This window comes from Dermochelys coriacea, chromosome 2 (genome assembly GCF_009764565.3).
Source record: "Dermochelys coriacea isolate rDerCor1 chromosome 2, rDerCor1.pri.v4, whole genome shotgun sequence".
NCBI lineage: Eukaryota > Metazoa > Chordata > Testudines > Dermochelyidae > Dermochelys > Dermochelys coriacea.
This window is the reverse complement of record NC_050069.1, coordinates 25342712-25360469: the sequence shown is the minus strand read 5'-3', so window position 1 is coordinate 25360469 and position 17758 is coordinate 25342712. Positions and strand designations below refer to the sequence as shown.

The 17758-nt window shown below is 38.9% G+C and overlaps 1 protein-coding gene across 1 annotated transcript in view; it reads left to right on the top strand.

Moving 5' to 3' along the window:
- The window catches only part of DEPTOR (DEP domain containing MTOR interacting protein), a 138205-nt gene extending 121431 nt beyond the window's left edge, over positions 1-16774 (top strand). The window contains 1 exon segment of the mRNA XM_043507402.1: positions 11067-16774. Within this exon segment, the coding sequence (XP_043363337.1) occupies positions 11067-11195 (129 nt within the window). The 3' untranslated portion in view covers positions 11196-16774.
- Positions 16775-17758: the final 984 nt, after the last annotated feature.

Here is a 17758-nt window from a genome sequence, read left to right as displayed (position 1 = left end):
AAGCAGCGAGCGGATACCAAGTTTTACATTAGAACCTCAGAGTTACAAACACCAGAGTTAGGAACTCACCAGTCAACCACACACCTCATTTGGAACCAGAAGTACACAATCAGGCAGCAGCAGAGACAAAAAAAAAAAAAAAGCAAATACAGCACAGTGCTGTGTTAAACATAAACTACTAAAAAAAAAAAAAGGAAAGTTAAGTCAATGTTCAATTGTAAACTTTGAAAGAACAACCATAACATTTTGTTCAGAATTGAAAACTTTTCAAAGTTGTGAACAAACTTCATTTCTGAGGTGTTCATAACTCTGAGGTTCTACTGTACATCTTTCTTTAAATTTTTACCAGCTGAACATCCCCTTCCTCTCAGTTGAAGGCTGAGAGAACTGCAGTTCAGATTTCATCCTCATGTGATGTCACCGTCCAAGTCTTCCAAATATCTTGCCTAAATCCTCCAGCAAAAAGTGAGAAGTCAGGATCTGATATTTTTAGCAGAACAGTAAACCAAAAAAAATTATATTACCATTATATATAACAAGGGACAATGCAAGGTGACAACTTTTTTCATGTGCTTTGCAGTTCATCTTCAAGATTTTAATGCCTACAAATAACAAGCTGTGCTCTTGTTTAAAGTGTCTAGGATCTGGGTATAGCCTGGGCAGGAAATCCTTGCCCTATCCAACTCAATAGGAATTTTGCTAGTGACATCAATGGAGCCAGAATTTCACCCCTGGTATTTTCATTTTTTTAAATGACATATGTGACATATGACAGCAGAAAAAGGCCTACTTCTGAACTGGTTAGTGGTTTTTTTCACTTCGCTAACATGTAAATCTGAAAAGGTTTGACACCCATCACTGCCACATCTAATTTATTTTTTAAATGATATGTGCAGTTGTGGTACCAACCCATCCAAAGCATGAATTAAACATAAGTTGTTATTATTTATTATTTTTATTATCATAATGCCTACAAGCCCAGCATTGGACCAGGAGTCCTAGGGCTGTCATCCCTCCATGATTGTCCTGGAGTCTCCAGGAATTAAAGGATTCATCTTTAATTAAAAATTATGTCATGTGATGAAACATCCAGGAGTATGCCCACCCAAAATTAACAACCCTAACCAGGACCCCACTGTGCTAGGTGCTGTAGAAACCCAGAATAAAAAGGCAGTCTCTGTCCCAAAGAACTTACAAAAGCATTGTTCCATTTTCTCCTTCAGCAGAAACAAGTTCAGATGGTTTGTGGGGGTTTCAGGGGATACTTTGGTCTCTAGCGTTGGGTGCTAACACTATTTGGAAGGATTTTGGAGAACTGAAAATACCAGGACTCTATCCAGCACTATATCCAGGTATTTTCAGAAATCATCAATTGATGGAAGTATCCCCTGCAACCCAACAATCCATTTGAAGTTGGTTTTGCTCTGGAAGAAAACTGAATCATACTTGTGGCAATTTCATGAACTAGAAATTTGCTGTTAATTGGGTGGTACCACAACTGCACAGATAATGAGTATGGGTGAAATCCTGGCACTGTTGAAATCAGTAATGACTTCACTTGGCCCAGGATTCAAACTGTATCATTGCATAAAAAAGGGAAGAAGGAGAATCTGGGGAACTGCAGCCAGTCAGCCTCACCTCAGTTCCTGGAAAAATTATGGAACAGGTCCTCAAGGAATCCATTTTGAAGCACTTGGAGGAGAGGAAGGTGATCAGGAACAGTCAACATGGGTTCACCAAAGGCAAGTGATGGCTGACCAACCTGATTTCATTCTATAATGAGATAACTGGCTCTGTGGATATGGGGAAAGCGGTGGATGTGATATATCTTGACTTTAGCAAAGCTTTTGATATGGTCTCCCACATTATTCTTGCCAGCAAGTTAAAAAGATATGGATTGGATTAGTGGACTATAAGGTGGCTAGAAAGCTGTCTAGATTGTCTGGCTCAAAAGGTAATGATCAACGGCTTGATGTCTAGTTGACAGCAAGTATCAAGCGGAGTGCCCCAGGGGTCGGTCTTGGGGCTGGTTTTGTTCAACATCTTCATTAATGATCTGGATGATGGGATGGAATGCACCCTCAGCAAGTTCACGGATGACACTAAGCTGTGGGGGGGAGAGGTAGATACACTGGAAGGTAGGGATAGGGTCCAGAGTGACCTAGACAAATTGGAGGATTGGGCTAAAAAAAATCTAATGAGGTTCAATAAAGACAAGTGCAGAGTCCTGCACTTAGGACAGAAGATTCTCATGCACCGCTACAGGCTGGGGACCGACTGGCTAAGTGGCAGTTCTGCAGAAAAGGACCTGGGGATTACAATGGTCGAGAAGCTGGATATGAGTCAACAGTGTGCCCTTGTTACCAAGAAGGCTAATGGCATATTGGGCTGCACTAGTAGGATTATTACCAGCAGATCGAGGAAAGTGATTATTCCCCTCTATTCAGCACTGGCAAGGCCACTTCTCGGCATCCTGTTTTCGGCCCCCCACTACAGAAAGGATGTAGACAAATTGGAGAGAGTCCAGCGGAGAGCAACAAAAATTATTAGGGGGCTTGGGCACATGACTTATGAGGAGAGGCTGAGGGAACTGGGATTATTTAGTCTGCAGAAGAGAAGAGTGAGGGCAGGGATTTGATAGCAGCCTTCAACTACCTGAAGGGGGGCAAGGGAATTCCAAAGAGGATGGAGCTCAGCTGTTCTCAGTGGTGGCAGGTGACAGAACAAGGAACAATGGTCTCAAGTTGCAGTGGGGGAGGTCTAGGTTGGATATTAGAAAAACTATTTCACTAGGAGGGTGGTGAAGCACTGGCATCGGTTACCTAGGGAAGTGGTGGAATCTCCATCCTTAGAGGTTTTTAAGGCCCGGCTTGACAAAGCCCTGGATAGGATGATTTAGTTGGGTTGTTTCTGCTTTGAGCAGGGGGTTGGACTAGATGACCTCCTGAGGTCTCTTCCAACCCTAATTTTCTATGATTCTATGATAAATGTATTTTTTAAAATAAAAAGTGATCTGCTATTTTGTATCTGTTAAAACTGCACTTTTGGTACAGTATGGTAGCAATTTGTAAAATTGCTTGGACTTCCTAAAAAAAGAAGTACAAATCGTCTCTAATTTTCTTATCAGCACTGGTTGTTGACACGGAAGGGAAAAGAACAGAAACCAGTTCTGAGTTAGGGTCTTATTCTTTTATTTTGTGGGTGTATTGCCAGGTTTTCTCTTAATATAAATGACAAGATGAAATACTTCGGCCATTGGTCCAGAGGACATGCTTCCACGCTGATGACGCTTGTTAAAAAAATAATGTGTTAATTATATTTGTGACTGAATTGCTTGGGGGAGAATTGTATGTCTCCTGCTCTGTTTTACCTGCATTCTGCCATATATTTCATGTTGTAGCAGTCTCAGGTGATGACCAAGCACATATTGTTCATTTTAAGAACACTTTCACTGCAAATTTGACAAAATGCAAAGAAGGTACCAATATGAGATTTCTAAAGATAACTACAGCACTCGGCCCAAGATTTAAGAATCTGAAGTGCCTTCCAAAGTCTGAGAGGGACGAGGTGTGGAGCATGCTTTCAGAAGTCTTAAAAGAGCAACACTCCGATGCGGAAACCACAGAACCCAAACCACCAAAAAAGGAAATCAACCTTCTGCTGGTGGCATCTGACTCAGATGATGAAAATGAACATGCGTCGGTCCGCACTGCTTTGGATCGTTATCGAGCAGAACCCATCATCAGCATGGATGCATGTCCTCTGGAATGGGGATTGAAGCATGAAGGGACATATGAATCTGTAGCACATCTGACACCTAAATATCTTGCGACAGCGGCTACAACAGTGCCATTTGAATGCCTGTTCTCACTTTCAGGCGAAATTGTAAACAAGAAGCAGGCAGCATTATCTTCTGCAAATGTAAACAAATGTGTTTGAGCGATTGGCTGAACAAGAAGTAGGACTGATAGGACTTGTAGGTGCTAAAGTTTTACATTGTTTTATTTTTGAATGCAGGTTTTATTGGTACATAATTCTACATTTGTAAGTTCAACTTTCATGATAAAAAGATTGCACTAAAGTACTTGTATTAGGTAAATTGAAAAATACTATTTCTTTTGTTTTTTACAGTGCAAATATTACTAATAAAAATAAATATAAATGAGCTCTATACACTTCGTATTCTGTGTTGTAATTGGTTTCAGAGTAGCAGCTATGTTAGTCTGTATTCACAAAAAAGAAAAGGAGTACTTGTGGCACCTTAGAGACTAACAAATTTATTTGAGCATAAGCTTTTGTGAGCTACAGCTCACTTCATCCATTCCCATGCATTCCGATGAAGTGAGCTGTAGCTCACGAAAGCTTATGCTCAAATAAATTTGTTAGTCTCTAAGGTGCCAAAAGTACTCCATTTCTTTTTTGTGTTGTAATTGAAATCAATATATTTGAAAATGTAGAAAACATCCAAAATATTTAAATACATGGTATTCTATTATTGTTTAACAGCGCGATTACTCGTGATTAATTTTTAACCCATGTGATTAATTGTGATTAATTTTTTAAATCTCTTGACAGCCCTAAAGATTATGTCATGTGATTAAATCTCCAGGAGTATGTCCAACCAAAATTGGCAACCCTATGTTACACCCACCTGTCACATCTTGTCTCAGACACCAGTCCTGTAACCTACAACACACAGGCAGATCACTGAGCTTGCATGGAGTACCATTGAAGTCCACAGGGCTTCATGCTGGCACACATGTCTGCCAACATAGATCCAGTTGCAGGATCAGGGCCATAGGGTTATAAAATCTTTGGGACCGGGATTATCTCTTACTATGTGTTTGAATAATAGCACAGTGATGCCTCAGTTCCAATTGAGTTTTCTTGGCATTACTTAAATACATATGTTATTTTTATTATGATAATGACTTTGCAATTGAATAGAAAATACTTTAATGCTTTAAAATTTTTCATGGAGATTCTTACCTCAGCAAAGCAAATCTAAGTTGCTAACTTTGAATTAGCAGGACGCTGCAAAGCTCTGCAGTTTGTCCCTGTAACACCCCACACTTGTAAACTTAAAGAAATTTTAAATGAAGCAAGAGAGAGCATTTTCACTATTCTGTTACTTAATTTTTCACTATTCTGTTACAGTAATTTACACTTTACTGCTTAGATATTGTAATATCTCCACTGGTTATGCATGCATGCTAGCAAAATGGTGTCTCTTTGTTCTATATCTTGTCATTCCTTGAAGTCCCAGGAAGTGTGACACTGAAATCTCATCTCATATTAGGTTCTCTAAAGATCTATATGAGGAAATGATCAATAAAAGGCCCTCTGAGGAACTTTAACTTCAGTTTATTATCCGTCATATTAATCTATGGAAACGGAGAGAATTTTGCATGTTTATGGTACAGTCATCTAACAGCTGTAGTTGCAAGCTGAAGATATGTGAGGATTATTATTATTTTTTGTAATATTAAATCATAGTTAGTTTGTAACCCAGGCTCCCTAAAACAACTTATAAAATAAGTAGGAAGGCCCCATCTCTTTCATTTTGTAACTCCCATCAAGACAGCAATACAATATTAGCTATTTCTGTGCAGGATTAACAGTAAGTAAAACAAATGAGACCATACCACGTTTCATAAGTACATAAGTACGGCCATATTGGGTCAGACCGAAGATCCATCTAGTCCGGTATCCTCTCTTTAGACAGTGGCCAATACCAGGTGCCCAGAGGGAACGAACAGAACAGGTAATCATCAAGTGATCCATCCCCTGTCGCCCATTCCCAGCTTCAGGCAAACAGAGGCTAGGGACACCATCCCTGCCCATCTTGGCTAATAGCCACTGATGGGTCTATCCTCCATGAATTTATCTAGTTCTTTTTTGAACCCTGTTATGGTCTTGGCCTTCACAAGGTCCTCAGGCAAAATGTTCCACAGATTGACTGTGCGCTGTGTGAAGAAATACTTCCTTTTGTTTGTTTTAAACCTGCTGCGTATTAATTTCTTTTGGTGACTCCTGGTTCTTGTGTTATGAGAAGGAGTAAATTTCTTATTTACTTTCTCTATTTGATGCTTATTTACTTTTTCCATTCAGTGTTTCATTTCCATTTGATGCACATTATCATTTTAAGATTGCACAGGAATTGCACAGGAAATATTTTAAAATGAATAAATCTTACCAATAAGTTTTACTTTAGAATATACAGCAGGTTAAACAAGTGTCAGTCATTCAGTCTCCAAAGATTGCATTAAGCCACAAGAGACCATGTTATTGCTGTAATTTATAGATTCATAGATACTAAGATCAGAAGGGACCATTCTGATCATCTAGTCCAACCTCCTGCACAGTGCAGGCCACAGAATCTCACCCACCCACTCCTATGAAAAACCTCACCCATGTCTGAGCTATTGAAGTCCTTAAATCATGGTTCAAAGACTTCAAGGAGCAGAGAAGCCTCCCTCAAGTCAACCATGCCCCATGCTACAGGGGAAGGCAAAAAACCTCCAGGGCCTCTCCAATCTGCCCTGGAGGAAAATTCCTTCCCGACCCCAAATATGGCGATCAGCTAAACCCTGAGCATATGGGCAAGATTCACCAGCCAGATACCCAGGAAAGAATTTTCTATAGTAACTCAGATCCCATCCATCTAATATCCCATCTCAGGGGATTTGGCCTATTTACCCTGAATATTTAAAGATCAATTACTTACCAAAATCCCATTATCCCATCAGACCATCTCCTCCATAAACTTATCAAGTAGAATCTTAAAACCAGATAGATCTTTTTAAATCAACAGGACTATTATACTGAAGCCAGAACTATAATCCAGTAAAACTTGATACAATTTTGGAAAGCTGCAGAAGGCATTAGAAAATACTTTGGGGGGTTGAGAAAGAGATCACTTTTTCATCTTTAGACAAAGTCAAAATCTGTATTGTAAACATTTTAAATGATAGTTAAGAAATAGCTTTGGGTGGGCTGATGCGTTATCCTTTTCAGCCAAGTTTCTTAAACTGATAAGGACTTGTCTACATAAACATTTAGTTTGTGGCAACTTGGGGTATGAATCTACCTCAACTAGCTTGCCATGCACTAACTGTCCTGTGAACTTTGTTGACACACACTAACAGTTAGTTAGCACACTTTGATCTACCCTGATTTGAAATGGGACTAGATTAATGCACACTAATGAACTGTTAGTGCATGTCATCAGGGTCTGTAGGGACAGTCAGTACTCGGCAGGCTAGTGCAGAGTAGATTGCCATAAATTAAATGTTTGTGTAGACCACTTTAACTATGTGGTTCTGTGTAGTACTATGCTGGTAGAGTTAAAGTAGCACAACTCCCTGATGTGGATGCAGTTATACCAATATAAATGTGCTTATACCAGTTATAGCTTATTCCCATATGGGAAAGGAAATAAACTATATTGGTATAAGGCACCTTTATACTGGTATGTCTGCATGCACATTAGAGGTTATACTGTTATTATTTTGGTTAAAATCACATCCCTAACTGCCATAGTTATACTGGTACAAGATCTTTGTGTTCACCAGGCCTAATATGGCAAGTGAGAAATCTAGCAAGCAAGGTGCTAGCCCGTTCGTTAAGCCCCTTGTCAGCAACTGTCATGCAATATTTTAGTCAACATTTCAGAAATTGAACAACAATATTTTTTAGAAACTGGAAGACAGCAGAATAATAGTTCCCTTGTTGTAAAACGGTTCAGTTCCCCCCAGGGGCTTTTCTCCCCTCCCCTTTTTTTCTTTAATAAAATTGAAGGCAGTGGTCTTGTCCATGTTGTGACTTCTTGACAAAGCACATACCATCTAGGCATATTATCATCAAAACTCCAGTAGAATCATCATCCCACTTTGCTGACTGTCCAGGCTACTAGCAAGGCTGAATTCCAGGTGTCCCCACCCTGGAATGCACTGAAGAGTTTGGGGGGGTGAGATAGGGAGAAAGATCTAGCCTGACGTTAGAGATGTCTGCTGCTGTTCCTGTAATGGCACACAGGGTCTGAAGAGTGAAGATGAAATAGGGTGACCAGAATTCATAATTTTATAGGGACAGTCCTGATTTTGGGGTCTTTTTCTTATATAGGTTCCTATTACCCCGTCAAGTTTCCTTCCCCACTCTGAACTCTAGGGTACAGATGTGGGGACCTGCATGAAAGATCCCCTAAGCTTATTCTTACCAGCTTAGGTTAAAAACTTCCTCAAGGTACAAACTTTGCCTTGTCCTTGAACCCTATGCTGCCACCACCAAGCGTGTTAAACAAAGAACAGGGAAAGAGCCCACTTGGAGATGTCTTTCCCCCCCAGATATTCCCCCAAGTCCTACACCCCCTTTCCTTGGAAGGCTTGATAAAAATCCTCACCAATTTGCATAGATGAACACAGACCCAAACCCTTGGATCTTAAGAACAATGAAAAAGCAATCAGGATCTTAAAAGAAGAATTTTAATTAAAGAAAAAGTAAAAGAATCACCTCTGTAAAATCAGGATGGTAAATACCTTACAGGGTAATCAGATTCAAAACATAGAGAATCCTTCTAGGCAAAACCTTAAATTACAAAAAGACACAAAAACAGGAATATACATTCCATTCAGCACAGCTTATTTACCAGCCATTTAAACAAAAGGAAATCTAACACATTTCTAGCTAGATTACTTACTAACAAGTTCTAATACTCCATTCCTGTTCTGTTCCCGGCAAAAGCATCACACAGACAGACAGACTCTTTGTCCCCCCACCTCCAGCTTTGAAAGTATCTTGTCTCCTCATTGGTCATTTTGGTCAGGTGCCAGCGAGGTTATCTTAGCTTTTTAACCCTTTACAGGTGAAAGGGTTTTGCCTCTGGCCAGGAGGGATTTTATAGTTCTGTATACAGAAAGGTGGCTTCCCTTCCCTTTTTATTTATGACAACCCTCCTCCCCGATCCCGATTTTTCACACTTGCTGTCTGGTCACCCTAAGATGAAATCACAGAGGCCATACTGTTCATGAGATTTGAGAGCCACATTAATACATTAACACTGTAGCCCACGAAAGCTTATGTTCATATAAATTTGTTCGTCTCTAAGGTTGCCACAAGTACTCCTGTTCTTTTTATTAATACTTTGGATTTTTATAAAACCTTTCAATGAATAATATAAAATAAAATATAAAAATACTGTACAAACAACAGCCCCATGAGATACCCATTTTGCTGCAAGGGATATTGAGGCACGGAAGTTAAGTGACTTAGGTAAAGTCACAAAGACTCAGTGGGAAAAACAGTAATATAAATGAGGTACCCTATTTCCCAGTTCTCTGTTCTAACTATTATATCACATTGCCTCCCTAAACCACAACAGATTAGAATATAAACATCTTTCACAGTTAAAGTGGGTTTAATGTGAACTCATTATCAGTTATGAATAAGGTAGATTCGCAATGAAAGTATTCTTTTCATGAGACATTCCTGTGACAATTATTTTACTTACAGTAACAAAAAAAAAGGTAATGCAATACCTAAAAAAACATTGATACAAAAACTATAAACATTATGACTTTATAAAATACTTTGAGTAGACTCAGAGGTGGCTGCATTTCACTGGGGAATGAATAACATTGTCTTTTTCTTCCAATCCACAGTTCTGGCCTTTTTAGCATGCATGAATGGCATGGCCTCCTCATTTCTGGGTGATTCTGTCTGACTCTTTTACGTGTTAAATGCATCTGGTCAAATATTTTGCATCCGAACATTATTTGACAGAAAGTGGCAATTTTTCATTGAAAATGTTCATTTTGTTTGATTAAAAAAACAAAAATAAATAAATTTGTAGCTGAAAATGTTTCACTTCCTCAAAATGGTCAGTTTTTTGAGGAAAATCTGAAAAATGTTTTCAGGAAATCTAAAAAAAAAGTTTTTCTAAAAATTTCCTGCAAAAAAAAAATAACTGGCACTTTCTGACTAACGCTAGTGCTAAGTGACTTTAACTCTCATTGATTATAGGTACTTAGCATCTCACAGAACTGGTCTCTTAGGGTGAAATCTTTGCCATTGACTTCAATGGGATTAGGGTTTCACTTTTAGGCCCTGATTCTATGCCCATAGGCAAACACATATGCACGTATTTAATTTGACTTCTATGAGTGCTATTGATTTCAACAGCACTAATCAGGGCTTTAGACTGTAGACTGCTTGGGTTCAGAGTCTTATTGTCCTATAGATATGTAAAGCACCAGGTGAATCATGGTATTATATGAAAAATTGAATGATACAGTAGGAGTAGTTAAAAATTCTTACATTTTTGAAAGATCATGCCGTTTCCAGTGATATTCCTAACATCTATAATTGGAAATTAACCTTTAAGTGGTGGAATCCTTCAAAACAATAGAACTCTTATGTGTGCCAAATGTAGCTCTTGTCTGTTTTCATACAAAAAAAAATTATTCCTATGGACAAAAAGACCCAGGGAGGGAGAAGTATAAGCATAACAGGCTTATCATTCTGGTTTGCCTTGGCTGGTTCTGGTCAGGTTCAGTATCCAACACGATAGTGTCTAAATGCCCGAGTCTCCGTAGTTATCAGAATTGAACTAATTGCTGTTATCCTCTGTTATTTCTTCATTGACTTTCCAGTGTAGGGCCTGATCTAATGCCCACAGAAGTCAATGGAAAGAGTCAATGAGCTTTGGATCGGATTCTTAGGTACTTAGCATCTGATTAAATAGTCATTCAGGAGCCTGCCTCATTACCTATCCCTTTTAACCTTTTCAGACATAAGAAGCAAGTGAGTTACACGGGGAATTAACTCCTTGCATATTGGTGTATTTGAACTCTTTCAGTGAGGTATTATTATTATTATTTTATTTTTCATTTATTTACTCGTTATTTATTGGCAGGGTATCAGCAGATATGAAAAAATGTATGAATTTTACCCACTGGAGAAATGAACCGATTGAGTAGAATACAGTGTCAATATTGCAGCATCTGCTACCACAAAGAGAAGCCTATGTCCACCGCAATTGTAATACATCCGTTTTCTTTTCTCTGTAGGTCTGTCAGTTTGTGGTTTCTGTGAATGGACTCAATGTTCTCCATGTGGACTACAGGACAGTGAGCAATCTCATTCTGACTGGCCCTCGAACTATTGTCATGGAAGTGATGGAGGAATTAGACTCCTGAGAAGGAAATTTCCTCACTGGAAGCTGTGAATAGAAATAGAAGAACCAATGCAAAGCCAAACAACACAAGAGGGCGAAACCTTGCCTTGTCTAACTAGATTATTTTGTCTTTCAGGTGCTTTCCCCTTCAGTTTAACAATCGTAGCTGTGATTTATATGCTAAGAAGTGAACAGTATATACCATTATATTATCATTTAGGACCTGATCCTGCAAACTGTTCTGCTGAAGACAAGGACCAGGTCTTTAGTTGTCAATCCAGCTGTATCTGTTGGGATGGTATCTTACTTAAAAGGCTGCACGTAACTTCCCTTGCCATTCAACCATGTGATCACAATACTTGAAAAGAGGAATGTTTGGTAAGGACTTTCCATATGGTTGGCATGGCATATGAATGTTAGTGTACTCCCCTCCGTGTAATATAGGTGTGTCCAAAGTGTGCCCCCAGGAGAGCAGCTGCCTGCTACTGCTCCCTCTCTCTAATCACAGAGCAAAGAGAAAGGTGATCAACTTCAGGCGTTTATTGTCAGGGAATTCAAACAAATAGCAGACAACATTAAAATTCGTAGATATTAAAAAAAGTGTGTGCCTTTCTGTGGAATGCACTGAGTTTCCAGAGATGGGTAGCCCTATAAAAACCTGCAGCAATTGTTCTACGAAGGAAAATACAAGAACACACAAATGTTATGGAGATGTGCATTAATTTTTCATTTTGAAAATATGGCCTTTGAAAACCAGACCTCTTATCTAGATGTCTAAGTACAGATTTAGGAGCCCAAGTTTGAAAATTTTGGGTCTATATACCTTCTGTCTAAACTACATGTGGCTCTTAGTCTCCTGGTAACTTGTTGATGTGGTTCTTTTCACAAAGTTTGGATATCCCTGATATCAGAAGAATGATAACATGTTAGAGAGCCGAAGTCAGAGAATCACAATGTTAGCATTAGCATTGAAATATTTAGTAGCTCGGATATGGTACAGTACACTTCAAATTGAAGCAATGCACTTGAATGTGTCTTTGATTATCAGCATTTTCAAATCATTAAATGCTTGAAAACTGCAGATGCATCACATAATTTTCATCTGATGCATTAATAACACATTGTATTAAACTGACTCTTCCTCATTTTAAAACCGAGCAGGAATTTTTGTTGATGAACTTGTGAAAAAATATTTGTAAAATGTATAGTTGAATGATATACTTTACTGAATCTAAATTGCTTCTCAACTCTGTGATATCTAGAGTGCCATAGGTCTCTCAAACTGAGATTAATTGAATGTATACAGTCTTGTTCACAAAACATAAATATGTATATCTATAGATTGTAGGCATTCTGGTACTGTTCAGTTTATATACAGTAACACTTTTTAAATTAAAAAAATGAATGCTTGATCTTCAGTGCGAGAATACCCAAAAGAGTTAACTACCTATTTTTGGTATTTTTCCCTACTAAGAGCGTTGACTATGTTTATATTAAGGAATTGGCCTCATCACACATTCTTCTTGCAATATGATTTTCACTCACTCAGATATTTGCACAGGCTTGATCAAAGGAGTGGTAAGACTGAGATTATATGAGCTTGCAACATCATAAGTGAAATTGTATGTTTGCTTATTTTCTAAGTATGGCCAAAAAACTGTATTTTATGACTTACTCACAATAAAAATTCCTCATAATTCCTTCATGTTTACCAGTGCAAGAAGATCTTAAATGCAGCTGAGAATACTATCCCTATACTAACCCGGGGGGGGGGGTTAGGGGGAGATTCTTTTAACGTGTCACTTTGTATCACAGTTGCTTATCCTTATATTAACATAGCTGAAGAATGCTTGTACACATCTAGCATCTCCATCAGACCTCACTAATGTATTGGTAGTTCCATAATTGCTAAGTGCAATTAAAATAAATAGGTTGCTGCAAAAGGGTTCAAACATACTAAAATTTCCATACTGCATAATGTTATGTGATATGGCATTAATGTAGAGCATTTAGGGCTTTGGTCAGCTTCAAATGAACTTGATTAAAAGGAGTAGGATAAAGTCCCAGAGAAATTGCTAGTGTGATATAATAGCTGCGATTCGTTGTTTATAGGAAGGGTAATGTTTCCCCAAATACTTCTAATTTGTTATATCCTTTACTTCTCTTTAAATCTAATTTCTAAATATTAGGATGGGTTAACTATTAAAATACGAAGGGTTCTTTTACAGACAATGACTAGCATTTTGCTAATATCAGCATGGCACTTGTATTTTATGTCTCTTGATGTAGTTAATATGTTGCTACCACTTCCCTGTATCCTTCAGGCAATTATGAAACTGGTTCAGAATTTAGCTTCATAGTGAAATACAGAGAGCTCTTGAGACCTTAGCAAGAAGTGAATGCAGTGGGGAAGAAGGGGAGCTTTGTGCATATCATTATAGAATACAGCATTTTGATTCATGAGATACATTCGTTTCTGTTGCAATTTGAATGCCCTTACTTGCCTGCCATTTAATGGCAATTTCCATATTGTTTTCTGATCCAGATTTGAATAACTTCTTTCCCTTTTCTTTGTTGCTGAGATGTTTAAAATTATCTACATATTTGAGCTGTGCAATTTCTTAAAGCTATTTGTGAGATTTTTAAAATCATAACTATGATATGTATCATCTCAGATTAGAATGTGATCTAGCTACACACTGATGTGTTTCACATCACATTCCCCGTCAGTACATGGCCCATGCTGGGGAAGCTAATGATCCAACCAGCGGACCAAATTCGGTGATGAATCCTGGTCACGTGCCACCTGAGACATGTTGCGCAATTGCACATACGCTAAGAAAAAGACTCACACTGAGTGACATCCTGGCCCCATTGAAGTCAATGGCAAACTCACATTGACTTCAATGGGGCCAGGATTTCACGCATTATATAAAACCTTTCTCCATGTGACGTATCCTTGAAATCGATGGGATTATGGAACTGGCAAACATGAGTGAGACTATCACAGTCTGGCCCACAGCAACTAACATGGAATGAAAAGACAGAGGGGCAGATTGTCACTTGGTGTAAACCAGTTGAAGTCAATGGAAGGGAATGGAGCAGAGACAATTTATGCCAGCTGAGGATCAGTCCCATTGTATCCAGCAGTGATGCTCAATATTGTCAGTTACTAGGGGAACCTCATAAGCCTTACTGTGAAATACTGAGATATCTCATGCAAACACAAATTTGCCCAACGAGCTAAAATGAAGGTCTTATAAATCTTGTGCGATTTAGGGTATGGCTACACTACAAAGTTAGGTCGATTTTATAGAAGTCTGTTTTTTAGAAATTGATTTTATACAGTCAATTGTGTATGTCTCCACTAAGCACATTAAATCAGCGGAGTGTGTCCTCACTACCGTGGCTAGCATCAACTTACGGAGCGATGCACTGTGGGTAGCTATCCCACAGTTCCTGCAGTCTCCGCTGCCCATTGGAATTCCGGGTTAAGCTCCGAATGCCTGATGGGGCAAAAACATTTTTGAGGGTGGTTTTGGGTACATGTCATCAGTCATCCCTCCCTCCCTCCATGAAAGCAACACAGACAATCGTTTCGTGCCTTTTTTCCTGGATTACCCATGCAGACGCCATACCACAGCAAGCATGGAGCCCGCTCAGCTCACCACTACTGTTGTGAGCATTGTAAACACCTCGTGCATTATCCTGAAATATGTGCAGGACCAGGCTAAGAGACGCCAGCATGAGGACGATTGTGATGAAGACATGGACACAGACGTTCCTGAAAGCATGGGCTGTGGCAGATGGGACATCATGGTGGCAGTGGGACTGGTTGATACAGTGGAATGGCAATTCTGGGCCTGGCAAACAAGCACAGACTGGTGGGACTGCACAGTGTTGCAGGTATGGGATGATTCACAGCGGCTGCAAAACTTTCGCATAAGTAAGACCACTTTCCTTGAACTTTGTGAGTTGCTTTCCCCCACCCTGAAGCGCAGGAATACCAAGATGAGAGCTGTCCTGACAGTTGAGAAGCGAGTGGCGATAGCTCTGTGGAAGCTTGCAACGCCTAACTGCTACTGGTCAGTCGGGAATCAGTTTGGAGTGGGCAAGTCTACTGTGGGGCTGCTGTGATCCAAGTAGCCAATGCAATCACTGACGTTCTGCTATCAAGGGTAGTGACTCTGGGAAATGTGCAGGTCATACTGGATGGCTTTGCTGCAATGGGGTTCCCTAACTGTGGTGGGACAATAGACGGAACACATATCTGTATCGTGGCACCGGCCCACCTTGTCAACCAGTATATAAACTGCAAGGGGTACTTCTCAATGGTGCTGCAAGCACTGGTGGACCACAAGGGACGTTTCAGTGATATCAACGTGGGATTGCCAGGAAAAGTGCATGAAACTCACATCTTTAGGAACTCAGGACTCTTCAAGCAGTTACAAGAAGGGACTTACCTCCCAGTATGGAGGTTCCTTTTGTTATAGATCAAGTAGGAATGAGAAGACCTATTCTAACTATAGGAAATGCTGTAATAATCTTAGATAAAACCATGTGGGTGAATGTTGACATTTTAAAAGGCACCCTTGCTAAGTAAGAATTATTTTAATTTTACTTGTGGAGAAATCTGAGGCAGAGAAGTTAAATGATTTGCCCATGGCCATCGAGGGAGAAAGCTTGGGAATTCCTTCCTCCCAGTCAAATGCTTAAGACTGGACCACAGTTCTTTCTCAATATGGTGATATCCTGTCTTGTTATAATAATCAGAGCACCAAAATATCATGAATATTACTATAATATTACTATAATTGTTTAAAAGTTTAAAAGTGGAACAATCTTTCTTCACCTAGTGTGTGACATATCTTGTATTTTGTAGGATGCTTTAAAAACAGTGAAATTACAAATACAATCCTTTTTTCTCCTGTACATTGACAATGTTCAAATAAAATGTATAATACATAAGAGAAATCTAGAATGTATGACAGAGAAATGAATTTAAATATGAAATGACTTTTATAAAAATTTTGTAAATGAAAAGAAAGCTTTATAAATTATTTTAAACATTGTTTTAGGCTGAGCCACTAATGCAAGGGAATATTTAAGAGTTTCATAGCACTTAATTTACCTCAAAATCAGATTATAACACAAGACTTTTTTGTATTAAATTTAAATATGTAACGATTATATTTGTAGTTCTTTAATAATATTTTAAAGAACATTTTTAGGTTAGAAAAAAATATCCACCCCAAATTGAATATCCTGTAAAGCATAGGTAAAGTTATCCAAGTTATATACTTAAATCCATATTGTCAATGGGAGCAGAGAGGGCTCAGCACCTCTGAAAACCAGGCTAATTTGTTATGTGCCTCAATATCAATTTAGATGACTAACTTTTGGGCAGGTACATTGGAAAATGATCACATACTCTGTACGGTAAGCGGTAGTGTAACATTCTTATAATATCATACTTACCATGACTTCTTTATCCCCACGTCACTGTAGTTCTCGCTAATATACCGTACAATAGCTCTTCTCTGATTTGTCTTTGTATTGTGAAATGACTATGGTTGTGTACACAATTTATATTTGGTTGGACCCTCGTCTCTTTGTTTATTATTACAACATGCTGAAGAACGTTCATCTCAGAAGGGTTCATGCAGAGGGGCTTTCCATGGTGTTGGGGACAGGGAAAGTATGCAAGGAAGCCTGTGCTCTTCTCCTTACAAAGCTTTATGGACACATTTAACAGGCTTTTCTCGCCCTTCACCCCTCTCTTTGCCTAATAGTAGAAAATTTATTTAGTCCATAATTCCTGCCTTCTGGTTCCAGCCTTAAAATGAGTGCTTGAAGCAGTTAGTATTGTCTGGCTTCTTTGACATTCAGTGTTCTGTTTTTTGACTGACTCTTCGTTGAGTAAAATTAAAGAATGGCCATTAACCTATGATTGCTGCTGAAATGTCATGTAAACAGCTATCGAATGATGTGTCATATGCATAATATAAAACCCGAAACCTAGATAGGAGAATGAAATTGAACCTGTGTATTATAATATAGCAGCAGATTGATCTTTGCTGTAAGAGAGTAGTGCACCCACTTTACACCTGATCTCAAAATGTCATATGAGCTGTAGATCACACATAGGTTTTGTGTAGTCATCTGTAATGTGAGAGGTCAAAAAAGTTCGTTCCTCTTTTCCAGTCCATTGGGTGCATTGGTAAAGAACCCAAAAAACCTAGGCAACAGAAATGCATATAAATTCTTAGGTCTGTTCCCTCATGGTTTGTTGCACAATATTGTTAAACCATCAGTTAAAGGCCTTGCTCTCTGTCATCGTGCTGGAGCACAGCCCTAGCACCTGAGTTCTAACTGCAGTAAATTATGAGCCATAGGGATGCTCCAAAGCATAACAGTGCAGCATTGCTGAACCGAGTGGGGCTGCAGAAGAGTAATTGCAGAAGTTAGTCTTTAGAGTTAATTTTTCCTTCTCCCTCTTTGCTTTTGTAATACGCTTATAAACAAAGTAGTTTTCTCCTCCATTTCATTCTGTTCCATTTAGGAACCATGGGCATTTCCATCCTG